The sequence below is a fragment of the Cololabis saira genome, chromosome 12, assembly GCF_033807715.1.
Source record: "Cololabis saira isolate AMF1-May2022 chromosome 12, fColSai1.1, whole genome shotgun sequence".
NCBI lineage: Eukaryota > Metazoa > Chordata > Actinopteri > Beloniformes > Belonidae > Cololabis > Cololabis saira.
In genome coordinates this window covers 41,333,005-41,356,580 of record NC_084598.1, presented here as the reverse complement: position 1 = coordinate 41,356,580, position 23,576 = coordinate 41,333,005, and the positions used below count along the sequence as shown (strand labels likewise).

General features: G+C 43.4%; 1 protein-coding gene across 1 annotated transcript in view; it reads left to right on the top strand.

Moving 5' to 3' along the window:
• The window catches only part of LOC133457488 (E3 ubiquitin-protein ligase Itchy-like), an 82,480-nt gene extending 59,183 nt beyond the window's left edge, over window positions 1-23,297 (top strand). The window contains exons 22-24 of the mRNA XM_061736820.1: window positions 7,272-7,368; window positions 7,594-7,666; window positions 20,732-23,297. Coding sequence (XP_061592804.1) covers window positions 7,272-7,368; window positions 7,594-7,666; window positions 20,732-20,831 — 270 coding nt within the window. The 3' untranslated portion in view covers window positions 20,832-23,297. The remainder of the gene's footprint in view (window positions 1-7,271; window positions 7,369-7,593; window positions 7,667-20,731) is intronic.
• Window positions 23,298-23,576: the final 279 nt, after the last annotated feature.

The following is a 23,576-nucleotide window of genomic DNA, read 5'->3' as shown; positions in this document are numbered from 1 at the left end:
GGACTTGATGAACAATGATTGTGTCAGCTTCTTCCTGATGGTTGATCATGTCGGACCCTTCTCTCTTCCATTGTGATCTCAATGGGGCATGGGTCCTCACCTGTCACCACCAACTTGTGTAAGCTTGTGCTCTGTAAGTGGAAGAGTCTGTCATGGACTAGGTCCTCACAAATCAGTCGATTGAGTGGTTTTTTGTTTTCACAAGAGGATAACACAACCTTCCGGGCTGGGAGCTTTGTTGACAGGAGAAGATGGTGCTTCTTTCTGACCCCTGTCTCCCTGACATCTCTGGTGACTGACTTTGTACTGAAATCATAGTACCTGTCAAAGATGAGGTAGACATCACTGTATGCCAGATATGAAGTCAAACGTGTTTTGACATTTCTGATGAAATCATCTATGGTGCCATTAGCTGGCCAGTGGATGGTCCACAGAAGGGCTGATCCATCAATGACGGTAACATTTGCATCACCAGCATTCCTCCTGGAGATTTCCACTTGGAGTGACTTCTTCAGTGTCGACTTGGCTTTACAAATCCGCATTCCAATCTCGGTGAACATAGAAGTTGGTACGGCTGCCAGCTCAAAGGCGAGGACATCTTCCACGTGAATATCACGGTCACTCGATAAGAGTACTATGACCCTTGAATAGATGGCATTGAGCTCATACACTTTGGTGTCTCCCACTTGGATGGATTTCACTGTTGTAGCCATCGTCTTTACTTTAGATGGGATGGTCTTATAAAATCCCTCTGGCCAGGTGTTTTCAAAATCGGCTAACATTGACTCCCCAATCTTTACTGCACTGTCTACGTTGACAACTGGTGGAGCTATTTTCCCACTGCTGATGCTGACAATGCTCTCTCCTGGATGTTCGCTGGGATGGAGTGGATGGAGACAGGTTTCAAGTTTGTTCAAAAGTCCAGTTCTGTCCTTTGAGTCAGCTAAGATTCTTGACTCTGCTTCCTCCTTGTGATACAAAAGAGGAGTTGAAGGATCCCCATCCTCTTCTTCCATTTTTGCCAATTCTGACTCAATCTTACAGCAGAGATGACGACTCAGGGCCCAGGTCTTCAGTGCCTCTTGCTTCAGGGTAATCCCAATGATCCCTCCTGCACTGTGGCCTTACCCCATGAAGGTGGACTCTATGAACTGGTCAGTCCACAAACCATTCCATAGTCCATAGACCCTAGACACCCCCACACACTGTAGGCAATCACGCATGTTTGAATAAGTACATTTTATGGTTTTGATTTGAATATTTTTTGCATGAAATCTCTTAAACCATATTTTTGGGGGAATGTTCTGTGGATTTTTTGTGTGCAAGTTGCTCAAGATGGAAGGCCTGAAGGCCAGTTCCCCCAATCCACTTTGTAGAAAGCATATCTTATGCATTTGATTTGATTTCTGTACATACATTTTCATAATGTCCCAATATCTCACCAGGATGTTGTTGTTTGGTGCATGAAGGGGTTAATATTTAAACATGCATAACACTGTACATATCCACTTTTGATTGAAAAAGTGGATATTGATTAATTTAGATCAAGATTAATCAAAATTGATTAATTTAGATCAAGATTTTTGCATGAAATGCCATAAAAGTCTATTTTGGGTGGATTTTTAGTGTTTCGGTCATTAAGGGGTTAATAAAAAAAAATGCTCAAGGGATATCACTGGGCACCCTCTGGAATTCTTAATAGATGACCCCAAGCTACAAGAATCAGTTGAGAAAAAAACTTTTACCGACGAAACCGGGTTCAGCCAAAAATCAGCCTTTGACTACCGGACTATAATTCATTTTTTTAATCTGCTTATATACCTGTGTATTGGGTATGATTTTAGCATGTAATTATTGGGAAATGCTACAGTAAAAGAACTTGAAAATGATGCCAGAGGTACCTGGGGACATGATACAAGAATACGTTGCAGTTTGCTGAAAACAATTTGATTTGATTTTTTAATGAATATTTAAAATCTGCCTATATAGAAATGAATGGGATTCTGAATGGGCGATTGGTTTTGCTTTTTTTTTATCATTTTGTTAGACTTTAGTAAAACTACAAAAAGTAATGACATATGTATCTATTTCAAGACATGAAAATAATAATAATAACCGTTTTGAAGCCGTCCACACGCTTTACCGTACAACGCGATGTAGACGGGCAATTGATTTCCAAGCGCAGATAGTGCGACTGCGCCTCTCCGAAGCGGAGATGGCGTGACCGCAGTCACAAACTCGTACGATCATTATAAAACCATTTCTCTTCACGGAACGCAACGCAAAGCAAAGAACAGCATTACCCATATGCAGCTGAAATCGGAAGAAATGCCCCCAAATAAATGTATTCCAGCTCACAGCCGATGTTTTTTTTAATATGTTTTGCCTGTTTTTGTACATTTCTTGTTAGGATGAGCGGTTTTTAATGGATAATTATCTTCATTATCATATTCAAACTATTTGAGGGAAGAGACCGGGTGGAGTGTTGTGCTCCCGCATGTGCACTCAAATCCACGCTGATTGGTATGTACAGAGAAACCTGCGTGGATTTGGGCGAACGCACAGTTTTGTACATCGGAATTTTTGCGTTCGTGTAAATTCCACGCACGGTTTCACGTTGAAATCCACGCACTCTTAGTACATGAGGCCCCTGGGGTCCGTTTCACAAAGCAGGGTTAGTGAAAACTCTGAGTCTGTTAACCCTGAAATGAGGGAAACTCTGAGTTTTCCATTTCACAAAGGGAGGTAACTCAAACCAGAGAAAGAGGAGTAACTCTATCCTGTTTCACAAAGAGAGGTAACTTAAGCTCTGGGTCAGTTACCGTAGTAACAGACGCTCTGAACCTAACCTGGTCGGGACCAGGTTTATTTCAGCAAACCTGGAGTTTCTCTCTGTCTCCTCCCTCAGTGGCGTCAATTCAGCCAATGGGTCTTTACGCAATACACATCCGTTTTCTGCACCACGGACAGCAAGAGCAGAGTTAGAGAGCAGAAAAGGCTTATCTAACAAACGCAATTTAACCCGTTCACTTTATTCACTATGTCAGTGCAACAATATCACATATATAACAGCCTCGTTAATATCTTCTGGACCCATCACTTGCCTTCTTTCTTTTTTTTAAATTGCGTGGTTGTCTGCTTCCTTTTCATTTTTGTAAGTTAGTAACACTGCAGAGCGCACTAAAAACGAGATTGATAGAGACCACTGTCGTCAGGGACGCTGCACATTTCAAGATATGAGGGGGGTACAAGTGTTGGGAAAGATAATACCTAGTGAAATCCATCATGTTGTTCTGATATGCATTTGTAGTTATTTTATATGTATTAAGTAATAGAACAAATCAATACAAATAGACACAGAGTAATTCCATAAATGTATTTAAAAAAAAAAAACATTTACATTTTCCCCTGAAGCTGAGGTGTGGCAGCTGCCGTACCCAATTGACGGCCCTGATCTAAATGACAATAAAATGTCATTTTTTTTCCAAAATATGCTCTCATACTCACCATACGCACGTATTAACACTTCTAACTCCAGTGGCGTGAAGTATGTGGATCTTGAGATGCAAACTGATGTTTCCTCAAAGGGATTTTGTAAATTGAAATGATAAATAAAGTTAAAAAGAAAAAAAAGAAAATGTACGTCGCTCTTTTGTGTCGCCGGTTGCCATGGTGAATCCTTGTTTCAGCGCTCTACTGATGATGGCTTTTTATTTCCCTCACGCACAAGCTTAATTCCAGCTGAAACTACTTAGAGTTGAGTAAATTACCTCAAATCTGCTGTTCTGGAACCAAAAACTCAGAGTTTCCGATCTCAGAGTAGATCAACTAAGAGTTCAGGATTAGACTCAGAGTTTGTTGAACCTGCTTTGGGAAACGGACCCCTGGTCGTCCCTCTACACTTTCAGCTCATACAAGGAGAAGACTGATCAGAGATGCAGCCAAGAGGCCCATGATCACTGTGGATGAACCACAGAGCTCTACAGCTGAGGTGGGAGACTCTGTCCATACGACAACAATCAGTCGTATACTGCACAATTCTGGCCTTTATGGAAGAGTGGCAAGAAGAAAGCCATTTCTTAAAGATATCCATATAAAGTGTTGTTTAAAGTTTGCCACATGCCACCGGGGAGACACAAACATGTGGAAGAAGGTGCTCTGGTCAGATTAGACCAAAATCTAACTTTTTGGCAACAATGCAAGACGTTATGTTTGGCGTAAAAGCAACCCAGCTCATCCCCCTCAACACACCATCCCCACTGTCAAACATCGTGGTGGCAGCATCATGGTTTGGGCCTGCTTTTCTTCAGCAGGGACAGGGAAGATGGTTAAAATTGATGGGAAGATGGATGGAGCCAAATACAGGACCATTCTGGAAGAAAACCTGATGGAGGCTGCAAAAGACCTGAGACTGTGACGGAGATTTGTCTTCCAATAAGTCAATGATCCAAAATATAAAGCAAAATCTACAATGGAATGGTTCACAAAAAATATATCCAGGTGTTAGAATGGCCAAGTCAAAGTCCAGACCTGAATCAAATGGAGAATTTGTGGAAATAACTGAAAACTGCTGTTCACAAATGCTCTCCATCCAACCTCACTGAGCTCCAGCTGTTTTGCAAGGAGGAATGGGCAAAAATTTCAGTCTCTCGATGAGCAAAACTGATAGAGACAAACCCCAAGCGACTTACAGCTGTAATCGCAGCAAAAGGTGGCGCTACAAAGTATTAACTTAAGGGGGATGAATAATTTTGCACGCCCAATTTTTCAGTTTTGAAAAAATGTTTCTACACAGTAGAAGTACAAAGAAGTACAAAGTTTATTTACAGATACAAAATATTTATGGCTTTAATTTGAGCCCATACTAGGGGGACGTCCCAATTTGTTTGCGGTGGTTTTTGAAAACCTTATGTCCAAACACCATGCCAAATATCAAAATCTTGTCACCAAGTGCACGATTTTCATGAATTCCCTCCCAGGTAGTTTCAGCCAGTCGAGAGTGAAGACTTTAAACTCTCTAAGCTCAGTAAAACCAGAGTTATGATAAATAATATACTGCATGTTTTTTCCTGAATCTTGCCACCACGTTTGGTGCAGGAAGACACTAAAAATGGGCAATTCTCAGGAAAGTGCTCGGGACCAAAAGGAAAAAAAGAAAAACCTGACACGCTCTTTCCTATTAGGTTGTTTAGTCTGACGTCACACCCTTTCAAAATAAGGCTTCCGGGTCCTGACGCTCTGACAGATAAACAAAACGAACGACAATGATGGACCCAGTGAACTTGTTTACAATCACTTCTTTCTTCACTGATACCAGAGAGAGTGAAAAAAGGGTTAAACTCATTTAATTCCAACAGAGTGGTCAGTGTGGCTGTTCTGCCTGGTGGAATAATAAAGGGTAGCGTCCAAGCATCACAGAAAAAGAGAGTTTACGAGGTTGAGATGAGTTATAAATTAGCCGTAAGCTATCTACCGGTAGTTAGTTGACATCTAAAGATGATAACGTTATGCTAAAAAACGGATAGGACTGCTACAACTTTTGATGTAAACGAAGATGAAAAACGTAATATGTCAGTAACGTTATAGCAGGTTTTCTTCAACAAATCCTGCGTTTCTCTCTGTCTCCTCCCTCTCACAGAGTCAGACACGCTGTTTCATTTCCTCATTCACTCAGTCTGTATCAAAGCTCGTAACGAAGCTCATTCATTAGCGGAGGTTTACTGTCTGTCACAATCTAAATCCTGGCTGGATATTAGTTTGTTACTCGGCACTATCTAAAGTTACCGCTTTTACGCGCAGCAGTCATTTCTTTGAACAGCGGTTTTTATACAAATATTACACAGCGTGAATTCACTCAGCTCAGAATCAAACCTCTGCATGCCCTTCTTTTAACTCTGTGACTCTGTGAACATAAGACGGCTGTCAGTTTGTTAGAGCAGCTCCTGCACTGAAATGTTTATTACACATAATGTGTTATTTCAGTTTAAATTCAAATAATCGGTATGAAGCTTTAGACACGTAGGATCAATGAATAATGATCTCTATCACTCATGAAGTCATTGATCGCGCTGATGGAACATAATTATTATAATATTGTAGATTATATGTTAATATTTCTGAGTGAGCAGGATCGTAGTGCAGCTGCAGAATGTAGACCTACGTTAGTTTAAAATAATAATTAATATGGTGCATAATCTGAACGTGTTTTAACAGCATTTCAATGACAATGTTTAAATTTACTACATTTGTTGAAGTTCAGGATTAGGTTCAGAGTTTCTTATCAACTGCAGCCATTTCCTCTTCTCTTTCTCGTCGCAAGGAAAGCGGAAGAATGACAGTGGTATCAGTGTCTTAGACTCAGATCTGTTGTTACAACGGGGAACACAGCACTGCGGCATGTTTGAATGACAAGGAGCAGGACCCGGAAGCAGTATTTTGAAAGGGTGTGACGTCACGACTAAACAACCTAATTGGTGGAAAAATGCACCACATGGCTGATCAAAAAATTATCTGACGATGCACAAAATTTGGTTGCTGGGGAAGAGAGGGAAGTTGTGGGCCTGAAATAGAGTTTTGAGACGCTGCCACTCGGTGGAAAACGGCAGGAGAAACAAACACCCTAGAGGTGTCAGGACTGTGATGGGAACCTTCTTGTTACAGGCAGGAAATGTTTAGGAAGTGATTTTGGAATAGCACAAATAATTTGTGTGGAATCTTATTTTGACACCTGATTTCAAATAAATAAATAAAAAAAAAAGGTTTTCATTCACTTTGGAAATCCAAAAAACATGTGAGGCATTGCCTGCATTTTATTGAAAAACCTTTTATATATAACATTGCTGTTTGATCTTTTTAAACAAAAAAACCTATATAAAAATTTAGCAAAGTTTTTCCTCCTCAGATTTTATGTTTTTGTGGGAATTTAGGTCCAATGTGTCAAAACAGTTTGTCAAAAAAAAAATAAATAAATAAAAATAAAAAATGAATGTAAATGAACATATTTGAGGTTGTGCTGGAAGAAATGATACCAAACAAGGTAAATTGGTTATACGGTAAAATATAGAAGTAAAATCAAAAGTAGTGGAAAACAGCAAGACTCCAGTGAGTTACGAATGCTGCCCCTCCTTGTGGCCGGAAGTGGAATTGCTACAGTGGCTTTAATCAGTCTTTTGTTTAGGAGGATGTTGTGTGTCTTCCTCATAATTAACATTCTGATTTAACTGACCTTTTTAGTGACATTTAAATGTGTTTTAACGGCTGTTTCCCTGCAGTTCATAAAGGAGATGGACAATGAAAAACGGATGAGGCTGCTGCAGTTCGTCACTGGAACTTGTCGCCTGCCTGTCGGAGGTTTCGCCGACCTGATGGGTAAAAATAACAGAAAAACTAAAAATGTTGTATTTATTTCCACATTCAGCTAATGCATGAACATCACTCTTGTAAATCTGCTTTCCAATTGCTGTTTTGTTTTATTTTGGTTTTTATACAAACCGTCTGTTAACTTAACGTTCCTGTGCGTCACCGTCACTCACACGATGACGTGTTTAATTAACCAAAGTAACGGAGCTGCTGCTAACGGGCGTCTCTTCACAGGAAGCAACGGCTCTCAGAAGTTTTGTATCCAGAAGGTTGGAAAAGAAAACTGGCTTCCCAGAAGTGACACATGGTGAGTTCACGCAATCGACAGCAGAGCACGTGTACGATTTATAAACCTACTGTGCTAAAAGGTTTTCTTTTTTTGCTTTTAAGGTGGTATTTAATTGAGTAAGTCTATGGGCTCAAATTAAAGCCATAAATATTTTGTATCTGTAAATAAACTTTGTCCATCCATCCATCGTCCGCCGCTTTATCCGTTCCCGGGTCGCGGGGGCAGCAGCCTCAGCAGGGATGCCCAGACTTCCTTCACCCCAGACACTTCCTCGAGCTCCTCCGAGGGGAGTCCGAGGCGTTCCCAGGCCAGCCGAGAGACATAGTCTCTCCAGTGTGTCCTGGGTCTTCCCCGGGGTCTCCTCCCGGTGGGACATGCCTGGAACACCTCCCTAGGGAGGCGTCCAGGAGGCATCCGGTACAGATGCCCAAGCCACCTCAGCTGACTCCTCTCAATGTGAAGGAGCAGCGGCCCGACTCCGAGCTCCTCCCGGGTGACCGAACTCCTCACCCTATCTCTAAGGGAGCGTCCAGCCACCCTGCGGAGGAAACTCATCTCTAAGGGAGCGTCCAGCCGCCCCGCGGAGGAAACTCATCTCAGCCGCTTGTATCCGCGATCTTGTCCTTTCGGTCACTACCCAAAGTTCATGACCATAGGTGAGGGTAGGGGCGTAGATTGACCGGTAAATCGAGAGCTTCACCTTTCGACTCAGCTCCTTCTTCACCACGACGGTCCGGTACATCGACCGCATAACTGCGGACGCTGCACCGATCCGTCTGTCAATCTCACGCTCCATCGTTCCCTCACTCGTGAACAAGATCCCGAGATACTTGAACTCCTCCACCTGAGGCAGGACTTCTCCACCCACCCAGAGAAGGCACGCCACCCTTTTCCGATGGAGAACCATGGCCTCGGTCTTGGAGGTGCTGATTCTCATCCCTGCCGCGTCACACTCGGCCTCAAACCGCCCCAGCACATGCTGAAGGTCCCGGTCTGATGAAGCCAACAGGACAACATCATCTGCAAAAAGCAGAGATGAAATCCTGAGGTTCCCAAACCGGATCCCCTCTGGCCCCTGGCTGCGCCTAGAAATCCTGTCCATAAAAATTATGAACAGGACCGGTGACAAAGGGCAGCCCTGCCGGAGTCCAACATGCACCGGGAACAAGTCTGACTTACTGCCGGCAATGCGAACAAGACTCCTGCTTCGATCATACAGAGACCGGACAGCCCTTAGTAGAGGGCCCCGGACTCCATACTCACCGAGCACCCCCCACAGAATGGCACGAGGCACACGGTTAAAATGCCTTCTCCAGATCCACAAAACACATGTAGTGTTGGGCAAATTCCCATGAACCCTCGAGCACCCTGCGGAGGGTATAGAGCTGGTCCAGTGTTCCACGACCGGGACGAAAACCGCATTGTTCCTCCTGAATCCGAGGTTCAACTATCGGCCATAATCTCCTCTCCAGTACCCTGGCGTAGACTTTCCCAGGGAGGCTGAGAAGTGTGATCCCCCTATAGTTGGAACACACTCTCCGGTTCCCCTTTTTAAACAGAGGGACCACCACCCCGGTTTGCCACCCCAGCGGTACTGTCCCCTTCCTCCATGCCCGTGATTCCCAACCCCCGGTCCCCGGACCGGTACCGGTCCGTAGAGCCGTTACTACCGGGCCGTGGAATGGCTTGTGTTCCGATCATAATTAGGGCTGCAATGATTCGCCGACGTTGTCGACAAAAAAGCGATAATCAAAATTGTCACCAGACGTTTTTTTCCCAATGGAGTGAGGCATCTCACTTCACTTCACCTCATACAATCTCTGCCGAGAGCAGCGCTGCACGACAGGGTCTCAGCAGCTTTTCTTTTTTTTGCGTGTCAGCGCAGTTGCGGGTAACAAAACTTGGCACTGGGGGTTCTAGGATTTTTCTGAAACAGGGGCCATTATGGGGCCAAATGTAACCTTCAGGGGCCAACAGTATTAAGCCCCTTTCACATAGAGGGCGCAAAGCGGGACCGCCGCCGGCTTTCCCATTCATTGTGTATGTGCTGCCGCAGCGCAAGAGTGGACCGCTCTGCTGGCGAGCTTGGCGGTGCGGGAGAGGCCACCTGCCACGGGCGTTTCACCTGCCTGCGTCTGAATTGAACATTTTTTAATTTCATCGCGCTGTGAGGGCATCTCGGTGCGACCAATAGGAGAGAAGATTGTTGTCATCCTGCTGAGGACCCACTCCCCAACAGGCTGTCAAACTGCTCCCTGTTCAATCTGAAGTAGACCTGGTCATCATGGAGCTGTAGCTCCAACGAGCCTGGATTCCCCCAAATCTTCTCAAGTCTTCTCATGAGGATTTCATGGACCCTCCTTGCTGCTGCTGCTCGTCTCCTCCTCAGAAGAACTAAAGCCAGCATCCCCCCCTGAAATAAAAACGGTCCAAATCATCCCCCCCCTGAAATAAAAACGGTCCAAATCACCCCCCCCGAAATAAAAACGGTCAGAATCACCCCCCCCCCCCTGAAATAAAAACGGTCCAAATCATCCCCCCCCCTGAAATAAAAACGGTCCAAATCATCCCCCCCTGAAATAAAAACGGTCAGAATCATCCCCCCCCCTGAAATAAAAACGGTCCAAATCATCCCCCCCCCGAAATAAAAACGGTCCAAATCATCCCCCCTGAAATAAAAACGGTCCAAATCATCCCCCCCGAAATAAAAACGGTCAGAATCATCCCCCCCCTGAAATAAAAACGGTCCAAATCATCCCCCCCCGAAATAAAAAACGGTCAGAATCATCCCCCCTGAAATAAAAAAAGTCCAAATCATCCCCCTGTAAAACTGCCATCCCTCCTTTCCATCCCTTATGTCATTTCATCAATGAATGTGGTTTTACTGCTATTTCAACATTTGGAGTCATCACCAGAAAAATAACACCAGAAAAATAACTCATTTGACAATTTTCACCTGTTTCAAGTCAATTTTCACTTGAAATAAGTAGGAAAATTTGCCAGTGGAACAAGATTTATCTTCTCATTACAAGCAAAAAAATCTCAGATTTTTCTACTTATTTCAAGTGAAAATCTTTGAAAAAAAATTGTTGTTTTTTATTTACTTTTTGTATGAACAGCAGCAAAGTTGAATAAAATATCTATTTTTCATTGAAGTACCCATCTTTCTCGTGTTTATTATCATTTGCCACATAATTAAAGCAACCTCATACTAAATTTAAGAAAACAATTTTTGCATTTTTTTGTCATATAATTTCATCCAAAACTTGTATAAATCGAAATGTTTCTTTGAGTGGCAGCCCTGTCATGGCTTGGCGGACAATAAGTTCTGGTACCCGACCGGACTGAACAGCGCCATGCACAGGTGCTGCAGGTTAGGTACAGTCAGCTGCAGAGATGAGCGGACCTCAGCAAACCTCCATGAGCCGTTTCTTTACTGGTTGTTCGAGTAAAAGAAATGGTGATGAACAAGTAGAAAATCCTACCAAAAAGAAAAGCAAAAGCTTTAATCGCAAGTACGACATTATGTATATAAAATACGGATTTGTTGCAACGGGCGATTTGGAGGCGCCAAACCCACTATGTATTTTATGTGGAGAAACGCTCGCCAACGAAGCAATGAAGCCATCCAAGCTCCAAAGACACTTAAATACAAAACATCCTTCTCTCAAAGACAAACCAGTGGATTTTTTCGAAAGGAAAAAAACGTGAGTTACATTTGCAGAAGCAAGTTTTAAAGGCCACAACATCAGCTAACGTCGCTGATGATAGCCTGCATTTTAAAATGCATAGTTTTTTTCTAAAATGTTTATTAAAATTGACATAAATTGTCAACCGGTCCCTGAGCTTTTTGTTTATACTTCTGCTGGTCCTTGGCTCAAAAAAGGTTGGGAACCCCTGCTCCATGCGATGTCGCAGAGGCGTGTCAGCCAAGACAGCCCTACGACATCCAGAGACTTGAGGTACTCAGGGCGAATCTCATCCACCCCCGGTGCCACTGAGGAGCTTACGAACCACCTCGGTGACCTCGACTTGGGTGATGGATGAGCACGCCTCCGAGCCCCAACCCTCTGCTTCCTCAGTGGAAGGCATGTCAGTCGGGTTGAGGAGATCCTCGAAGTATTCCTTCCACCATCCGACGATGTCCCCAGTCGAGGTCAACAGCTATGGAGGCAAAGAACATGGTCCACTCGGACTCAATGTCCCCCGCCTCCCCCGGGATCTGAGAGAAGCTCTCCCGGAGGTGGGAGTTGAAGATGTCCCTGACAGAGGACTCAGCCAGACGTTCCCAACAGACCCTCACAATCCGTTTGGGTCTGCACGGGCTGTCCAACCTCCTCCTCCGCCAGCGCATCCAACTCACCACCAGGTGGTGATCAGTTGATGATCAGAGCTCAGCCCCTCTCTTCACCCGAGTGTCCAAGACATGCGGCCGAAGGTCAGATGAAACGACAACAAAGTCGATCATTGACCTCCGGCCTAGGGTGTCCTGGTGCCACGTGCACTGATGGACACCCTTATGCCTGAACATGGTGTTCGTTATGGACAAACTGTGACTCGCACAGAAGTCCAACAACAAAACACCGCTCGGGTTCAGATCGGGGAGGCCGTTCCTCCCAATCACGCCTCTCCAGGTATCACTGTCATCGCCCACGTGAGCGTTGAAGTCCCCCAGTAGAACAATGGAGTCCCCAGTTGGAGCACTATCAAGTACTCCTCCCAGGGACTCCAAGAAGGCCGGGTACTCCCCACTGTTGTTCGGCCCGTAGGTACAAACAACAGTGAGAGACCTTTCCCCGACCCGAAGGCGCAGGGAAGCGACCCTCTCGTTCACCGGGGTGAACTCCAACACATGGCGGCTGAGCTGGGGGGCTATAACCAAGCCCACACCAGCCCGCCGCCTCTCACCCTGGGCAACTCCAGAGTAGTGGAGGGTCCAGCCCCCTTCAAGGAGCTGGGTTCCAGAGCCCAAGCTATGTGTGGAGGTGAGCCCAACTATCTCTAGCCGGTATCTCTCAACCTCACGCACAAGCTCCGGCTCCTTCCCCCCCAGCGAGGTGACATTCCATGTCCCCACTGTGAGGGTTTTGGTCCAGGGATTGGGTCGTCGAGGCCCCGCCACGACTGCTACCCAGCCCACAATGCACCGGCCTGCCATGGTCCTTCCTGCGGGTGGTGGGCCTACGGGAAGGCGGGCCCACGTCGCCGTTTCGGGCTGAGCCCGTCCGGGTCCCACGGGCAAAGACCCGGCCACCAGGCGCTCGCCTACGAGCCCCAACCCCAGGCCTGGCTCCAGGGCGGGGCCCCGGTGACGCTGATCCGGGCGACGTAACGGTCCTCCGATGTTTCCTCTTCATGGCAAGCTTTGTGAACCGCTCTTAGTCTGGCCCGTCACCTAGGACCTGTTTGCCATGGGAGACCCTACCAGGGGCGTAAGTGCCCCCGACAACATAGCTCCTAGGATCACTTGGGCACACAAACCCCTCCACCACAGTAAGGTGGCGGTTCAAATAAACTTTGTACTTGTAGAATATATTTTGTGCATGTGTAGAACATTTTTGTAGCTGTGGAATTAATTCGTCTGTGTGCAACATTGGATATACAAAGCTACGTTCAAATATGTTTTGCACATGCACAACATATTTCTACTAGTACAAATATTTTTTGCACATGTACAAAATATTTCTAAAAGTACAAAGTTTATTTACAGATACAAAATATTTATGGCTTTAATTTGAGCCCATATAAGTCATCATAGGTCAAATTAAAACCTGCATTTTGCACCAAAGAAATCGTTTCTAGGATCTAAGTTGTAGATTTTTCTTTCCACTGCAGGAAGCAGGAGCCAAGTGCTGTCTTACTTTAGAGGTTACTCAAAACGTTCAGGGTGGGGCTTGCAGTGCAAAACTCTCCCACATGGTCAAGTATTCTCAGTATTTAATTTCAGCATTTGTAAGTAATAACAACCAAAGGCGAATAATAATTAAAAAAAAAATGTTTTCAAAAATCTAAAAACAGCACATTTCTAGTTTGGACACCTGACGTTTGGTCTTCGTTTTCCCATCATCCATCATTCCATCACATACCAAAGAAATGTCCTTAGTTTCTGTTTCAGTTTTGTTTTGAATACAAAATAACAGTCCGCTTCTCAATTCAGTTCTGGTTTTAGAGCAGAAAAAGTTATTTTTTCTCTGAAAGGTAAAAGTAAAAAAAAAAAAAAAAAAGTGAATGACAATCGAAATAAATAATTGACCTGGTACTTTTGGTCAAAATGCACCTGAACTTTATCTTTTTAGAAAAGATGACTTTTACCTTTTCGTACATGTTAGCGCCTGATGTCATAACTTAGTCATAACTGCTTCAGATTATGCTGTTTGTAAAAACTTCTGTTAGAAAATGAATTACAGATGTTGGTGAAAAATGCTGTAAGGAGGCTTCCGGTTGGTGAGCAGATGGAGTAGACGTGTTTCGTGAGTGCTCCCGTGAGTGCCAAACTTTTTAAACCACCAAGCCCTCAAACTTTCAAACTTTTTCCTTTAAAAGGATTCCCTGTTGCTGTTTTTCTTTTTTTTTGTCTCGAACGAGCCCACTTACCTCCGAGATGGCTTCGAAGAGCGGCAAGTCGGGCAAGAAGGACGACGCTGGCGCTGTCTTAACCCTGGCGGCCATTACCACGTTGCTGGAAGAACACCGAGCTGCCCTGGCCGCCGAGTTCAAAAATACTTTCAGTCAGCTCGACTCCAAACTCGACCAAACGCGGCTCGCGGTCGAGGACCATGGCCAACGTGTTTCGTCCCTTGAACTCGCCACAGAAGACCTCAGCCAGCGAGTTACGGACCTTGAAGGCATCTGCTCGACTCTACGGGATGATAATGCTCGGCTGAAGGCCAAGGTGGTGGATTTGGAAAGCCGGAGCAGAAGGCAGAACATCCGTATCCTGGGCTTACCGGAGTCGACCGAGAGCGGGTCTCCGGCGGCTTTCTTCTCCAAGCTGCTGTGTGAGGTGTTCGGGAACGATACGCTGCCGTCACCGCCAGAAATAGACAGAGCGCACCGCTCGCTCGCCGCCAGGCCGGCCCCGGGACAGAGACCGCGTCCGGTCATCATCCGCCTTCACCGGTACCAGACGAAAGATATCCTCGTGAGGGAAGCGCGCCGGAGAGGAAAGTTGGAATATCGCGGCCACCCCATCCAGGTCCTGGAGGATTACAGCCCCGAAGTTGCCAGCCAACGAGCGGAATACAGCGGAGTCATGTCGGAGCTCTATCAGCTGGGTCTGAAGCCGGCTCTGCTCTTCCCCGCCCGGCTCCGGCTCACGCTGTCCGGGGGGGCCAGGAAGTGGATCGGCTCCATGGATGAGGCGCGCAAATTCATCACGAGTCGCAGCAAAGCTTCAAACCCGCCGTAACGGGACTGTTGGAGGCTGTCACGGCTCCGCCTGCAGCCCGGTGCGGCTCACTGACGCTCACGGACTGACTTTTTTTTCTCTCTCTTTTTTTTTTACGTGAGTCACATTATTCCTGAGGGGAGGGTGAGTACCCCCGCGACAACCAGTATTTTCTCTGTTGTTAGTTGGACTGCCCCTTTGCAAATATTATTAATTTGCAGTTATTTTTGGCTATTTGAGGGAAGGGGAAAAATAAGTGGTGAAGAGGGAGAGAAAAAAAAAAAAAAAAAAAAAAAAAAAAAGCTTTTCCGATTTACCTATAAGTTTTGTAATAATTGTAAGCTGTTAACCTTACTTTTACGCTGCTTAAGTCGGACGTTTTATATTTTATATTTTTGTACAAATATTTCTGGGCTCATATCGGGACTTACAGGTCAAGATTTGAGAGGGTATTTCTTTTTTTTATTTATATCTACACGTTTTAAGGTGCTAATATGTATACACCCATGATACGGGAGCAAAAGCTATTAGTGTGTAGGATAGGAAGATGCGTTATTGCACTTTGTTTGTTTTGAAGAGCTTGCTGCTTTTTTTTTATTTTTCTATAGCAGCTGTCTTAGTTGGGGTGGGTGGGTCGGGGGGATATGTCACTGCCAGAAACTTTGCATTAACTCTTTTCAACTCATTACTTAATGTGGGTCACATTCAACCTCCTTTCCGTTTTCTTTTTTTTTGCCTAGGTCATTGTGCACACCTAAATTTTTCTTCTTAGATATTATGAGTAGATACTTGAAGTTGGTGAGCTGGAATGTTAAGGGTCTGAATCACCCTGTTAAGAGGAAAAGGATCTTCTCACATCTAAAACACCTTAAAACAGAAATAGCCTTTCTACAAGAAACTCATATTCGCAGTTCTGATAATAGCCGCCTGTTCCCGAGGTGGTCAGGGCAGAGATTTCACTCCTCCTTTCAAGCTAAGTCCCGAGGAGTTTCAGTTCTGATCAGTCAGGATGTTTCATTTGAGCAGCACAATGTGATTTCTGACAAGTTTGGTCGCTACGTGATCGTTTCTGGGAAATTATTCAATACATTGGTCGTACTTGTGAACGTTTATGCCCCTAATTCAGATGATGCAGTCTTTTTTGAACGACTGTTTTCACTGCTCCCTGACCTTAATACATATTCTCTCATACTGGGTGGTGATTTTAATTGCTGGCTCGACCCAGTCCTAGACCGATCCTCTACCAACCCCGGCACAGCAAGTAAGTCAGCCCGTCTTATTCAGGCGTTCCTTTCTGACTACGGTGTTTGTGATGTGTGGCGTTCTTTACATCCATGTGACAGAGAATACTCCTTTTTCTCACAAGTGCACCACACATACTCGAGGATTGATTATTTTTTTATTGATAATCAACTGATTCCCCTGGTTCATTCCTGTGCTTATCAGAGCATTGTCATTTCCGACCACGCTCCTGTGGTTCTAACCATGTCCCTTCCTGACCTACCTCAGAGAGACAGACAGTGGCGATTCAATTCAACTCTGCTGTCGGACACAAATTTTGTTAAATCAATGGAAACGGAAATAGCCTTTTTCCTATCCACGAATATGACTCCAGGAATGTCTAGTCTAACTGTCTGGGATTCCCTCAAGGCTTATATCCGGGGACAGATTATATCCTACACTGCTAGGGTGAGGCAAAAATCTTATAGGGAGCGATCAGACCTTGCCCGCCAAATCAAAGAGGTCGATGAAGAATATTCTCGGACTAAATCCCCAGATCTTTACAAAAAGCGGCTAGAACTTAAAACTAAATTTGACCTGCTTACCACTCACCCAATTGAACAGTCACTTCTGAAAAGTAAAACCAGGTTTTATGTTTATGGAGACAAATCTGACAAATTATTAGCCAACCAACTTAAAGGCTCTAAGGCTAAACAAAATATTTCTAAGATTCGATTACCAAATGGCCATGTAACTACAGACCACTTACTCATAAATGAAGCATTCAGGGACTTTTATACCCAGCTATACACCTCGGAATCTCAGACTGATCGAGATGAGATTGCTGACTTTTTAAATAGTCTTAGTATTCCCAGTCTTTCACCAGATCTAAGGAAGACATTAGAAGAACCGATATCCCTGATGGAAATTACTCGAGCCATTTCTTCACTGCAGTCGGGTAAATGTCCTGGCCCTGATGGCTTCCCGGCGGAATTTCTAAAGAAATTTTCTACTCTGCTTTCCCCATTGCTATCTACAGTTCTTTCAGAATCCTTCAGCCACGGTTCCCTCCCTCCTTCTTTTTCGGAGGCCTGCATCACCCTCATAGCTAAAAAAGGGAAGGATCCTACTGAATGCGCCTCCTACAGGCCCATCTCCCTCTTAAACACAGATGCTAAAATCCTAGCTAAAGTCCTAGCCCATAGGCTGGAGAATGCCCTCCCCACAATTATATCTGAAGACCAAACTGGCTTCATTAAAGGTAGGCAGTCTTACTTCAACACAAGGCGACTGTTCAATATTATCTACTCTGCCTCTGAGGCTATCCCTGAATGCGTTGTCTCTCTGGATGCGGAGAAAGCATTTGATCGCGTCCAATGGGATTATCTCTTTGCTGTGCTGGACAGGTTTGGTTTTGGTCCGAACTTTGCTCTGTGGATTAAACTTCTCTATTTACACCCAACAGCCTCAATTCGTACTAACTCTCAACGGTCAAAACCATTTAATCTGCATCGTGGAACCCGTCAGGGGTGCCCCCTTAGTCCCATGCTTTTTGACATGGCTATCGAACCGCTTGCCACAGCGCTCCGATCTTGTGAGGATGTGTCCGGTATCTGGAGAGGTGGCAGGGAACATAAGGTCTCGCTTTATGCCGATGACCTATTGCTTTTCATCTCTCACCCTCTGGCCTCATTACCCCCTGCGCTGTCACTTCTCAGTCAGTTTGGGAAACTCTCAGGCTATAAACTGAATCTCAGCAAAAGTGAGCTTTTCCCTACCAATCTCGAATCGCATGCTTTAGACCTTTCCAATTTTCCCTTTAAAATCGTAAATGACAAATTCTCCTATTTAGGCATATCTGTGACAAGGAAACACAAAGGCCTGCTCCAAGAGAATCTTATCTCATTGTTAAATGAGACCAAACAAACCCTTACACAATGGTCACCCCTGTCAATGTCTCTTGTGGGTCGCATCAATTCAGTTAAAATGACCTAAATTTACCTAAATTTTTGTACCTTTTCCAGACCTTACCACTCTTTATTCCTGGTTCTTTTTTTCAGTCCCTTGACTCAGTTATATCTTCATACCTATGGCGGGGTAAACGGCCACGTTTGAACAAAACTCACCTTCAAAAAATTAAGTCTGCAGGTGGTCTGGCCCTCCCAAACTTTCGTTATTATTATTGGGCTGCTAACCTGCGCTGCCTTGCATTCTGGTCCTTCTACTGCGACGGCGCTGACCGCCCTGACTGGGTGGCGATGGAGTTACATCCAACTGATGACCTGTCAATTCCTGCCCTACTCGGCTCCTCACTTCCACTTCCTTCACTTAAATCAATCAAAAACCCAGTGGTTAAACATTCTCTTAGAATTTGGGCCCAATTTAGGAAGTTTTTTGGTTTTCACAGCTTCTCTCTTCTTAGCCCCATTGCATCAAATCACTCTTTCAAACCATCCCTTGAGGACCCCACCTTCCAGGAATGGCACAGGAGGGGTATGAATCGTTTTAGAGATATGTTCATAGACGGCACCGTGGCATCTTTTGAGCAGTTAAGTAGTAAATTCAGCCTTCCAAAATCACATTTCTTTAGGTATCTTCAGGCTAGACATTTTGTTCTTTCCCAGACACCCAGCCCTGGTGCATCGATAGGCTTGACCACAGTTGACAAGGTTCTTGCCACAGACCCATTCAAAAAGGGGCTCATTTCGTCTTTCTATGGCATGTTGCTGGATCTTAGGAGTGCCCCTACAGATAAACTCAAAGCAGCATGGGAGCAGGACTTAGGGCTTCCCTTATCAGAGGATACCTGGGAGTCCATACTCAAACTGGTTAATACAACCTCCCTGTGCGCACGTCACTGCTTAATTCAGTTTAAAGTGGTACACAGGGCTCATATTTCCAAAGCAAAGTTATCCTCCATGTACCCAGATATTAGTCCATACTGTGTAAGATGTAAGGTAGCAGAAGCCTCTCTCATCCACATGTACTGGTCCTGCCCATGTCTAAACAAGTACTGGATGGAAGTGTTTCATACTCTCTCTCTGGTGCTTAAAATCAGATTAGAACCAAACCCACTGACTGCCCTGTTTGGGGTCATGGAGGGAGGAAGTAAGTTAACCACTGCACAGGGGCACACTTTGTCTTTTGCCTCCCTTTTGGCTCGTCGGGCAATTCTGTTCAGGTGGAAGGATCCCTTCCCTCCTACTCGTGCACAATGGCTGGAAGACATCATGTCCTGCTTAAAACTGGAGAAAATTAGATACTCGCTTCAGCAATCAAATAAGTTCCAGAAAGTGTGGGGACCTTTTCTAGAAGCATTCCAGACCCTGTGAACTATACTTCATATTTCTTTTGTATTCCTAGTGCAGGCTTTTGATGTTAGAGTGACCTCATATTGTGATTAGTAATCTGGCAGTGACATGGGAGGGATTAGTTTGGTCTGTAGTTTGTTTTTGTTACTATTTTATATTTTTTCATACTGTTTAATTGTTTTTTATATTTTGTACACTGGTGTATGCTATGATTAACATGCCCATGCCTACTCAAAATATTTGTAATTGACATGCAGCATTTCACCTTTTTTACTTTGTGAAAATTTCAATAAAAAGATCTTGAATTAAAAAAATGCTGTAAGAGCCCTTATGTCAACACAGCAGATCTTTTTTGCCCCCACATGGTCTGAACCAGTACTCGAGTTGTAAAAAACAATCAGGGGGGATGGTGGATTTTATCATACGGGGACAGATAATTAGTGCTGATTACAAATAATATAATATATTACAAATAATAGCAGTGACCAAAACACCTGCAGAAATACTGCAGGAATGACATAGCAGCAGTTAAATGCAGCCTTCTGTAAGCTTTAAATATCCACTGGGCTTACATCAAATACATCAAAACACAACAATAAAAAACACTTTTCTGAACGTATCAATATGACTCTGTCCTTCACAGGATAAGTAACATGGATCACTGCAAAAACTCAAAATCTTAACAAGAATATTTGTCTTATTTCTAGTTAAAATGTCTCATTTTTAGTCAAAATAAAAAATCTCATTACACTTAAAACAAGACTCATTACTGGAAAAAACAACAATTTTCACCTGTTTCAAGTAGATTTTCACTTGAAATAAGTAGAAAAATCTGCCAGTGGAACAAGATTATTTTGCTTGTAATGAGAAGATAAATCTTGTCCCACTGGCAGATTTTCCTACTTATTTCAAGTGAAAATTTACTTGAAACAGGTGAAAATTGTCAAATAAGTTATTTTTCTGGTGATGACTCTAAATGTTGAAATAGCAGTAAAACCACATTCATTGATGAAATGACATAAGGGATGGAAAAGGGGGATGGCAGTTTTACAGGGGGGATGATTTGGACCGTTTTTATTTCAGGGGGGGATACCATCCCCGCTCTAAAATAAAGGAGGAAAAGCCTAATGCTAAGCTGAAATGTTGTCAATTTTTCCTCCCTAGCACCAACAGACTGGACCTGCCGCCTTACAAGAGCTACGAGCAGCTGAAAGAGAAGCTGATGTTTGCGATCGAGGAGACGGAAGGCTTCGGCCAGGAGTGATCCATCGTTTGATCCATCGTTTGAGAACCGGGTGCAAGAGTCGGTGAAAACGGGGAGCCTCTGCAGAACAGGCAGGACTTATCTGGGAGTCCACAATCATGCATGTACGCACCTGCCGGTACCTTTCTGGGAGCTTTTCCTGCATTACCGGCACATATTTGGGATTCGGGAATCTGCCCTGTTCACGGAGCTCACAGCCTGATCGATGTGGGAAAAATTAGAGTTTAAAACTGAAATGCAAAAGCTGCTCCCATCTCTGAGAATGTCAGCCGTCGTGACATCAGTAGATTCACAAACGCGTGATCACAAGGAGCACTGGTTTCAGCAATAATAATAATAATAATAGACTGAGAAGGTGTGGTTTTAGTGTTTTCTTTATTTTTAAACGTGATCCAGCTGCATTAGAATAAGACTCACACTTTAACCTGCATCCGTACTAATGATTGAACGTTAGAGTATACTCTGTAAGACCTTTTACGGATCTTTAATTTCAGCTATAATAACATTTTACATCTTCTGTCTTTTTAATTTAATTTACAGAGCGATCTTGATTTAAAACGAGATCCTGGAGAAATGCTTTATTATCTAATTCATTTTTATTATTAAGATTATTAATACTTAAACAAACCCTAAAAACAGATAAAACACCAAAACTAGGTCAAACCAAATCAAATTTCCAAATTTTAAGGCGTTTTTGATGCATTACTTGAGAAACAGCATGTAGCTCTTCGTAAACTTGTAGCATCTGAATCTGATGGAGCTCCTTCCTCGACTTCGTCAAAACGCCACAGAATACCTCGACGTGAAGAAGGAAAATTAACAAATAAAATAAAAAATTAGCAATACTCCTAGAAAAAGACAGAATGCAGTATTTTAACAGTTTAGTCTGCGCTTATTTCACCTGCAGAACACATTACCTCTGAATAACGTCCCGTTGCACCAAACACTCGTCTTCCGTCGGCTGCGTTTCGTTTGGACTGAATAACATCGTAGAAATGTATGAGGATGAAGTTTAAAAATGTGACGGCGAGGTGAAGATTGTGCTCATGTTGGATCCTTTCATTAGTCCTTTCACCCCTGAAATAATAAAACACCGGGTTCTTGTGGTTTTTTTTTGCCATGTTGGAGTGTAAAATTTTAATAATTGTGTGGTAACGGAGGAACGTTTGATTCTGGCGGTGTTATTTAGCAAAATCTCAGCCCTTTTTATGTTCCTTCCCGCAGACGGGAGGTCCAGACTTTCAACACCGTAGTTTCCACGTGCGTGTTGAAGCGCTTTATCGGCCGGTAGACCTCATGGTCCGTGTACTTCGCGGCCATCCGTTTTTTGTTTTGAAATGACAAAATAAAAATATAAATATAATCCGTTTCCCATCTTTTGTTTTGATAATAAAAAACGGAAAACAGAAAACGGATCGTTATCCATTATCCGTTATCCGTTATCCGATTTCATTGATGTGTTTGAAAATAAAAATTGGGAATTAAAACAGCGAGTGGAAAACTCTTTTCTCTATTTCATATTCGTTTCCAGTATGTTAGAGTTCAGTACATGTTATTGATTGGACGCTGCAGCTGAACGGACTGTCACAACATCACTGCAGTTTCATGGTCAGTGTATCTTTTGGTCATTGGATTTTTCCGTCATGAGTGGGAATCAAAAAACAAAAAACGATTGGTTTATTTGATTTTCCTTTTAAAACAAAAAACAAATATTGAATTACACTGCATTTTTTCTTTTTCTGTGTTAATATGATTTAACAAAGATTCAAAATACGCTTTTATTTTCGTTTTCTATTTCATATAAGAAAAATGAAATCACTAGTCAACAGGAACGAAAAAACGAACCAAAAACAACCGTTTATTCATATTCGTGCACCGGAAGCTGGCATTTACAAAGCAAGCGCGCGAATGAGCTGTTCTTTACCAACCAAGAGCGCACATCAGCAGCATGTCTCTGGAGCCCTACTCACAGATGATTTTAGATATGGCAAAACAAGGCCTATCATTCTCTGAAATCTCTGCGCACATTACGCAAGAAAGTGGCGGCGGGAGCCTGTCGCCTGACGCTGTCCAACCCTCCGGGCTCAGAACCAGAGCCCAGAAAGATTGATAAACTGCGTAATTATGTGAACATCATTAAGCATTGCTCCTTTTGGTTTTTTTCCCTCTATATCTAAACTAAACCACTGTCACTCTCCTGTATATGAAAATAAGTTGTAAATGGTGTCAATAACAATATTTCTTTTTTAAAAGAGAAGTTTTAATAAGAAGTTTATGGTAATGCTCTATTTTCTTTTCCATGTTTAATTCCTGATGTACATGAAATATGTGTAATATAGAAATTGTCACCTTAATAAATTAAATAAAATATGCTTTTGTGTTGGTGTCTTGAATAAAGCAAAAAAATGTAAAATGTAAAAAGTAATGCTCCTTGTATCCTGAATTTAAGTGGCACGTTAGATTCTCTTCAGAGGTAAATTAACTTCTGTGAAGGATTAAAAAGCTTAATGCTGATAACGACTAACTTTGTGACTCCTGCTGTAACTTTTCTCAGCTCAGTCCACTGTTTTTGAAAGAAATCTGACTTTTTGGGAAACTAAATTTAAAAGTGAGTACTACTTGCTCAAAGTTCTGTGCTCTCTCTTAAGATGCCACAGAGTTTTTGCAGTTTGCAGTTTCAGCAGTTTACAAATAATATAACATTAATAATATATCATAATTTAATCTAAATAAATCTAAAACAGT